The sequence below is a fragment of the Lepisosteus oculatus genome, chromosome 4, assembly GCF_040954835.1.
Source record: "Lepisosteus oculatus isolate fLepOcu1 chromosome 4, fLepOcu1.hap2, whole genome shotgun sequence".
Taxonomy (NCBI): Eukaryota; Metazoa; Chordata; class Actinopteri; order Semionotiformes; family Lepisosteidae; genus Lepisosteus; species Lepisosteus oculatus.
In genome coordinates this window covers 4,698,923-4,707,985 of record NC_090699.1, presented here as the reverse complement: position 1 = coordinate 4,707,985, position 9,063 = coordinate 4,698,923, and the positions used below count along the sequence as shown (strand labels likewise).

The window sequence follows — 9,063 nt, the reverse complement described above, 5'->3', positions numbered from 1 at the left end:
TAATTGACTGGTGTTTCTCTCTCTGTGTGTTTGGGGACAAAGACATTTCACAGTCTGATGGAGTTGAGTTGGACTGTGATCGGCAGGAGCCTGTTGTGATGTTTGTGTTTTATTCCCCAGCTGCTGTGACTCTGGACCCTGATACAGCTCACTGTGAGCTCAGCCTGTCTGAGGATGGGAAGAGAGTGAGACTGGGAGAGAGGAAGAGTCTCTCTGACAATCCTCACAGGTTTGATTACTGGGAATGTGTCGTGAGCAGGGAGGCCTTCACCTCAGGGAGACACTACTGGGAGGTGGAGGTGAATGACTGCTGGAGAATAGGAGTGACCAGAGAGTCTGCAGAGAGGAAAGGGGGGGATCAGCTTCTCTCCCCAGCGGGGTTACTGGTGTCTGCTCTCTTACCGGTCTGTTTTCTTTGCTCTCGCTGACCCTGAGACTGATCTCCCCCGCAGTCTGCAGCCCAGGAAGCTGGGGGTGTGTGTGGATATTGAGGAGAGGAAGGTCTCCTTTTACACAGTGGAGTCCAGAGCTCATGTCTACACTTTCACTGACATGGTCTTCACTCAGGGGGAGAAGATCTATCCTGTCTTCTGTACCCGGGATCAGTATAGAGACCTTGAGCTGCTGCCTGCTGTCAGTGTGGAGATTAAACCCGTCACTGACTCATGAACACAGGCTGACTCTCTCCCAGCTCTCTGTCCACTGCTCACACTGGGAGACGGGTTTACTGACGGCCAGTGAGATGAGGTCAGAAATACAATAGTTATTGTAGATGATGACGATGTTGTGTTGTGTTTAAATGCGTTATATTAAAAAATATTAAACGGGGAAAACTTAAATGTACGAGAGAGCGAGATAACTCGCTACCAGCCTACTGTACTCCTGACTTGTAAATATCTCTGGAAACCCTGCTGTGTTTTTTTCTAATTTTTGAGAAAATAAACTTTTAAAAATGAAATCCCGTGTGAGTCTCTCCTGCGCGCGCCGGTGACCGTGAAGCTGCCAGAACGGGGAGGGACCCGCTGACGTCACCACAGCCAAGAGGAATAGGGACTGTGACGCAGACAGGAAGTGGCTCAGGGTGGTTATGGGAGTTGTAGTTTGTAACCAGCGCTGCGTCTGTGAGCAGCTACAGCCAGTCTAATACCCTGCTCCCTTTAATACAGGGATACATGACTATATTCAGTATTTTATGTTCGTTTGGGGTTTGTTTTTACTGTGGTGGTTTGTGAGAGACGTTTTATTTGATCTCTGATCGTTTTCTAGTCTTTTCTTTATTTTATTTCTCAATAATAATAATAATTGCTTATACTTATATAGCGCTTTTCTGGACACTCCACTCAAAGCGCTTTACAGGTAATGGGGACTCCCCTCCACCACCACCAATGTGCAGCCCCACCTGGATGATGCGACGGCAGCCATAGTGCGCCAGAACACTCACCACACATCAGCTATCAGTGGGGAGGACAGCAGAGTAATGTAGCCAATTCATAGAAGGGGATTATTAGGAGGCCATGATTGGTAAGGGCCAATTGGAAATTTGGCCAGGACACCAGGGTTACACCCCTACTCTTTTCGAGAAGCACCCTGGGATTTTTAATGACCACAGAGAGTCAGGACCTCGGTTTTACGTCTCATCCGAAGGACGGCGCCTGTTTACAGTATAGTGTCCCCATCACTATACTGGGGCATTAGGACCCACATGGACCACAGGGTGAGCACCCCCTGCTGGCCCCACTAACACCTCTTCCAGCAGCAACCTTAGTTTTTCCCAGGAGGTCTCCCATCCAGGTACTGACCAGGCTCACACCTGCTTAGCTTCAGTGGGTTGCCAGTTGTGAGTTGCAGGCTGATATGGCTGCTGATATGGCTGCTACCATAAAGTGTGGTAATGGGCCAGTGAAAGCTCTGCTTTCCTTCACATGAAAAGCCAAGGGCAGTTTTTTTTCTTCAGAATCAGAAACCTGGGCTCCGTGTCAGTCTTGCCTTCCGTCCTGCCGTTTGAACATTTCATGTGGACGATTCTCTGTCCACAGAGGGACTGTGTCGTGAGAGGTAGTTTTAACACACTCCCTTGTGCGCTGGTTAGTGTGGTAATTGTGAGACGCTCCCTAGAGCAAGCGAGTTAGAAGATGGCGACAGACCTGCTGTTCTACTAAAAAGTGAAGTTAAACTCATTCCTGGTGTTGTGTTCAGCTGTGTTTAATATATATAAACTAACCCAAAACACGAGAGACTGCACCGGGAGTTTACTGCATTGCTTCGGCAGTTTGTGTATTCAACATCATTATCTGAGGGATTATTTGTGAAACTTTGGCATGTACAGTATATAAATATATTTCATTTCGCTTATTTTTGTTCCTCTGTATTGGAACAAAACGCGCTACAATTCGTTACTTGTTCAACTTTTGTTTTAATCCCAGCCGTGTCCAGACTCTCAGAACAAGCTGAAAAGCTCCTAATTCTGCATCTCCGACCACATCTGAAATATTTTACTTTGTGACGCAGTGCTGTACCGCGGGGAAACGCTGTTGACAAAATGAATATTGAACTTCGAGCTGTTCAATTATTCTCTTAGAAATACATTTTATTATACAAATAAATTAAACTTCTTGACTGAAAATGTCTATATGACTACAATGTTGTAAAAGGTCTGTTCCATATTAGACAGGTCTCAACTAAAATACTTATTATAATTTAAATAATTATAATTACAATTTGGTCCGCTAGACTAAATGGAATGTTGGTGACTAGAAAGTGACTAATAGATACAGACTGTGTGTCCCACACTGACAGGCTGAAGGAACTGAATCTCTTTAGTCAGAAGCGAGTGTCCCACACTGACAGGCTGGAGGAACTGAGTCTCTTTAGTCTGAAGGCAGTGTCCCACACTGACAGGCTGGAGGAACTGAGTCTCTTTAGACTGAAGGGAGTGTCCCACAGTGACAGGCCAAAGGAACTAAAACTCTTTAGTTTGAAGGGAGTGTCTCACACTGACAGACTGAAGGAACTGAATCTGAAGGAACAGTGAATCTAGTGAATCTGTATCTCGTGAAGCAGTCTGTACAGTAAAGTCTCAGTTCAGTTATTGGTTCTATAGTGTTACATTTAGAGATGCGCAGTTAAAACATAGTTTTTCCATTTTTAAAGTGCAAATGTTTTTGCAAAATGTATGATGTTTTTCTCTCTGTCAATGACATTTCTGTAGTTAGCAATCAGCTGACAACTGTATTTACTGCACAGGATCTCCCACTGGTCATGTTTGTGGTCTGTCTTTGATGGTGTTGAGGTGCTGTGTCCCCTGTGTGTTCAGGAAACGAAAAGGAGGAGAACTCATAGACTCACAGGACGCTTCCAGGAGAGAAGCTGTGCAGGAAGTTGGTCTGAGACTCCTGTCAAGATTCTGATCATCCAGTAAATAAACCTGTGAACTTTGGTTTCGCTGGTTTCTTGCCTAAATAATGCTTTTACATATGAAGTAATGTGGTTATACATGAATCAATGTTATACAGTACAATAATCATTTTAAATTATAAAGACTGAATCAAAGTAAAATGATTACAGTCTCTTCACATACATGATTTAAAAAACAGTCCACAATACATGGACATTTTTCCTACCATAATCAACCCCATTAATAAAGTTTTTTTTTAAAACAATTCACAACCTGTCTGTTACTCTCAGGTAATTTAACACTGACTAAAACTAAGAGGAGCTTAGAAACACCTTCTGTATCTTCAACACTGGCTTTAGGGCCTTGATGAAAGCTCAAGTTCCAAGGATCCACAAGCAACATCATGTCTGCAGGTTGTGTCCAAAGAAAGTCAGTGCAAATCACAGCAATACTGCAGATTTAAAACTGCACTTAGAGGTGCAGCTTTAAAGTGAACCTGGACAGTTAATCACAGACAAGACAGATGACGCTACAGATGAACTCAGTCTACAGGTCAGCTAAATTAGTTTTATTTCTGTAACCAAAATGTGCAGTTTTCTGTGTGGCTTGTTATGGTCTTTGAAAAGGCAATATATTTTTGTTGAACACGTGAGTCGGCCTAAATATTATAGACTCTGCAAATATTTTTCTCCTTAATATCACTGGTACTTCTACAGATGCAGCCATTCAAAATGGGTGAGGTATTTCGCGGCATACCCCGGTGGGCGTGTCGCGGTATCACGCAGTTCACGTGTGTCACGTGGCTAACTATCCGGCGTCGCCTTGTAAAACCTCCAGGGGGAGCTTAACCTCTCATGTACAGCATTTGAGCCTTTAATTTTGAACTGTGTATTACAGCATGTTAATCATCAGTCATTAAAATGTTGGTATATTTTATGAAAGCAAGATTGCTCAGTTGGACAAAAGTACACAACCTACCTTTATCAGAAATATTTATGCATCAAAGCCTTTACTGAAGATATTACTAATAGTATTAATAATGGATGGCTTTGGACAAGCTGTATACTCAAAGTATAATTTCTTTAGCACATTTGTACAAGCACTTGGAATCTGTCCAAGCCATACTTTGTCAGGCATTTTGTTTTACTTCAACGGGCATAAAAACTTCCTTGCTTTTAACAGGGCGTTTCATAATTTCTAACTACGAAAATGATTTAAAATGCGACACCTATCATTCAACTAGAGCTTAAAATATCACAAGGATCCTCAAGAGCACAGCAAAGTGTATTAAAAGACACTTGTATTTATCAACGCTTTCTTTTCCATATACCAGATTTTATGGAACCACTTCAGAGGGGTGTCAGCCAGTCAGATTCCAGGAATCGGCACTTTAAAGGAAAAATACACACCGGTATTCCATTTCTCCCTAAACATTGTAAGCTTCGAAGTCTTTAACTAACGTGATACCGGAGTCAACAAGCATACTTTTAGAATTTGATTAAAAGGGAATATAATATGGAATCGCGTATCTCAAGAATTTAATAATGGTATGATTATATCCGTGTACTGCGACAGGGCTGTGTAGGGCTGTTTCGCCTGCCTGTTCATGCGAGCTGTCTTGTAGCCTACTGGTCTAGGTGCGTGACTACCAACTGGCAGGTTGTGTGTTTGAATCCAGCTGGTGCTGGACTTTTCTTTTAACAAACATTTCTTTGAAAAAATAGAATAGCGATATTATGGACAATCAATTGACTTTTATATTTCAAAATATCGCAACATGATCGATATTTGCGATATTTTGAACATATCTTCCCTTCTGACAGCGGTTCCTGCTTCTATTGTGTGTGTGTGTGCAACAGAGTACATTTTTATAGAGAAATGGAGGCTGGACAGTATGTGTTACAATATAAACATTTATATTGATTTAAATCGTGTTCTGATTTAAATCGCAAACGCGTGTTTAATTATATGTTTTTTAATCATAATCAGGCTAATGCATTTCTACATTTTCTGTATGAACCAGCTTAGAGGTTCATACAGAAAGACAGCTTGTGTTTAAATTGAGTGTAAGGTCATTTATGCTTCTAAAGTCATGGTCAGCATTTATTATTGTACTGTGCTGTAAACTTTTTCTGTGCCTAGTCACATTATTTTATAGCGTTTTTATTGCGTTATTAAATCCGGTGGCGCTGTGTGTTAGTTTCCTGACTCCCATTATTTAAACTGCGACACTGATTATTCATCTCTAAATAAACTTTATTTTATATAGCGTTTTAAGCGAATAGGTAATTAGATTGCTAATAAACCCAATCGCTTTTTCTACATAAACACAGCGTGATTGCTCTCTGAAAATGCTTTTCCTTTATTTTTAAAGTAGGCTCAGATTTCAACTATAGATTGTATTATTATAAACTTTCTTGGAAAAATGTATTTTATGTAAACCATGTTTGCTATTAATTCATTTAGGGCTAAAATACGTTCATTGTCTTCCAATCGAGTCGAGTTGACATTGGAAGCCTGCCACACCCGGACTGTTAAACCAATGCATTAGCACGTCAAAGCCCATTGAGGGTATTGAGCCAGTATTGGCTTTAGTATCCCCCCCTCTCCCCTCAATTCAATTCAATTCAAGGTGTTTTATTTGCATGACAGATGGGTACAAGCAGTACTAGTACTAGGGTACTAGTTTGTCACTCTTCTCATTCCCTTTGCTAAATTATGGGATGGTGGAGATCGTGGTCAGGAGGTCTGTGCCCTAATTGAATCTCCCTAGCGTTCAGGGCTCGGCGATCTACCCCACGATGACCCTGGCCAGGAGGACTCTCTCTCAGGAGGAGCCCTTCGCTCCCGGCTAACCGAGCGATCCGGACTGCTCCGCGGTGAGGAACGCCTGCTCTGTCTCAACTGTTTGGCTTCCCGCAGGGCAGAATCCAGTTCCTGTCTGAACATCTTCATCCTCACTGATGCGTAACGAGTCCTTGCACGTTTTATGGCTGCGTTCATATAAACTCTCCAGTTCCCTTTCCTTTTCAGCCAGGCTCGCCTCCAGTCCTCTCCCAGCCTTCTCAGTGACAGTTTTCTCAACAGATAAGTCCTCTAGTTTCACTGAAACATCTGCGTTGGTTTTCACATTGTTCATTGTCCTTTCTTTTTTCCTTGATTAGGTCTAATAATTCAACTCCAGCTCAGTTTACCTCTCCAGTTCACCCTGAAGCGTTTGAAACTTCGATAACTTGGACAAAAACTATTCAAGTTGTCTACTGGGGTTTGGAGTGAACCTAGACAGGACCTGAACTGCGTTCACAGACCCTTCCTTGGTAAGCTGGTTCATTGCCTCAGCTAAAAGTTCTGCTGGAATTTTCTCAATTTCATCAAAGTTCAGCTTCTCAGTACTGTCCCAGTAGTCAGGATTGTCACTGCTAGAGAGAGTACTTACAACAGACTCTAATTCAGACATTTTAGCAGCCATCGCTTACTCAGGAAAGCTTTTAAGTACAAAACCACAGTTCTACCACATAGCACCACATATCAAATACACAACCAACCTGATAGATCGCAAACGTTCACAGATCAGCATGCACAGCACTGTAGCTTAACAAGCAAGCACACTGCACTACACATTGAAGAGCAAGGGGAGCTGTTTCTTTCTCTCAGCTCGTGTACAGAACCTGCAGTGCTCCTCTCACACTGACTACTCTTGTGCCATCGACTTTCATTTCAATCTGCACCATCCTCACTCTGAAACATCCCCTACAGTAAATGTAGGGGTTTTGTGCATTTACTGGGACAGTTATTAATTCTAGCAGTAAATTTATTGTATTAATTGTAGCAGTAAATCACAAGAAGATTCTTTGATGACTATTAGAAAATAGCAACACACACACACAGATTCTAGTACACGAGATACATTTATTACAACATAAAACTGTGCATATAGTGAGGGTTAGCAGAGTACAATAGGTATATATTCAATCACAAAGAGCTCCAAATATCAAGAGGTACATTCAGTATACAATTTTGTTAATGAGCTTCTACATCAGATACTCAATTCAAGTACATCACTCATATGAGTTAAATTGACATCAGCTGGTGTGCAGGTAGCAGCTGAATTCTCGAGCTGCAGTGTCGAATGTTGAAGACTCATCCGATGGATGTGGATTCAGATCTCCCGCGGACAGCAGAGGAACAGCGGCAGGCTCTGTCGCAGCGTCCAGTCGGCGTCCTCCGGCTCCATGCCCACCCAGTCCTGGTGCGACTGGAGGTGCGGGAGGAGGAGGGAGAGATTCCTGCTGCGGCGCGCTGGCAGTGCCTCTCTGAGGACCGGCTCGTTAGTCCTGGCTCAACTAGCAGAGTCTGTGCGCAGAAAAGTGGCGGAGGGTCCGAGTGTGACCGTCGCAGTTCCACACGGGCTCGTGCCCTCGCCACTCCACCCCGCAACACACGGGCTCGAACCCGGGTCTCCGGCGTAACGCAACAGGGAACCAGCTGAGTGAGCTAAAGGAGACCTCCCTCAGCCCAGGCGGCTGAGGTCCCTGCTACGCACAGGGAGGGCGGTGACGTCACTGGGCCGAAATTAGCTCCGCTACACAAGCAAGTCCCACTCTTCAGACTGGAGAAGACCGGTCCGTTCCCGACGCAGCGCTGGTCCTGAATACTGAGATTCAGCTGTCGACAGGTCTGAGACAGTAGTCCTCTCGTTGATCAGGCGAGCGCTCATGGCCAGTTACCGCTGGTTCACCAGGCTCGCTGCAGGGCTGAGCTCGGGCGGGTCCTTCTGTCACACAGGCGTCCTCCTACCTCGACTCTTAGAGCAAGAGCTACGTCCTGGCACTCAGACAACCCCGGCAGGCACACGATTGTCCAAGCTGAGTCTGAGACACACGGAGGAGCACAGCTCTGAGCCTTGTGCAGCCTCCTTCATCTTTTATCTGGAGGAACTACGGTCATTTATTGGTTGAAAGATTTGTGGGCATTCGAGACTGACGTGGGTTTACCACACTCTGCAGGTTCCTGATTGGTTACTGAGCTGTATGATCCAGTAACATTGACCTCTTGACCCTAAGACCATAAAACCAGGCTTTGTAAGGTCTGAGTGGGCTTGAGCAGACATTCCAGTGCCAGAGTAGCCCATCCATTATGATGGTAGGGTCATGTCTGGATACCTGGATACCTGCGTGAGTATCGATCTCACAAGTCTCAGATTGTGATACTGATGACTATTTGCTACGCTACCGAGCCTGGACACTGCTCTATAATAAAGCTAGATGCCAGTGTCTGAAGTTCAGCTCAACATTGCTGTCCAGAGGTCATGAGATCCAGTCGAGCTCTGCAGCTAGCCAGCTGTGAGCAGGATGTTGAGCTGTAAACTCAACTGTACCAATACTATAACTGTCAGCTACAAGACCTTGTCCAGTAAGGGAGTTAGACGAGTGATACAGGATACTGAGACAGTCAGTAACCAGGTGTCCCTGGATGTGGTCTGACCTCCCAACCCCTGACCTCTGGCCCCGTAGGTGCCTTCTCCTCTGCCTCCTCTCAAGATTTGATAAGCTTCTGGGCTTTTCTATCATTGGGGTGGTTGGGGTGCCAGGCAGGGGCTCATGGGTTGGTCCTGCAATAATCAGAGGTGCCCAGGAAGAAATATCAAGATTAGGTCAGACTGATTCTCA

At 44.2% G+C, this 9,063-nt stretch overlaps 1 protein-coding gene across 1 annotated transcript; it reads left to right on the top strand.

The window, feature by feature from the left end:
* LOC138238108 (butyrophilin subfamily 1 member A1-like) lies at nucleotides 1-958 on the top strand. Its single transcript, XM_069187992.1, is given in 2 exon segments — nucleotides 1-347; nucleotides 349-958. Coding segments are annotated over 2 exon segments (570 nt in total). The 5' UTR covers nucleotides 1-98; the 3' UTR covers nucleotides 670-958.
* The last annotated feature ends 8,105 nt before the right edge of the window (nucleotides 959-9,063 follow it).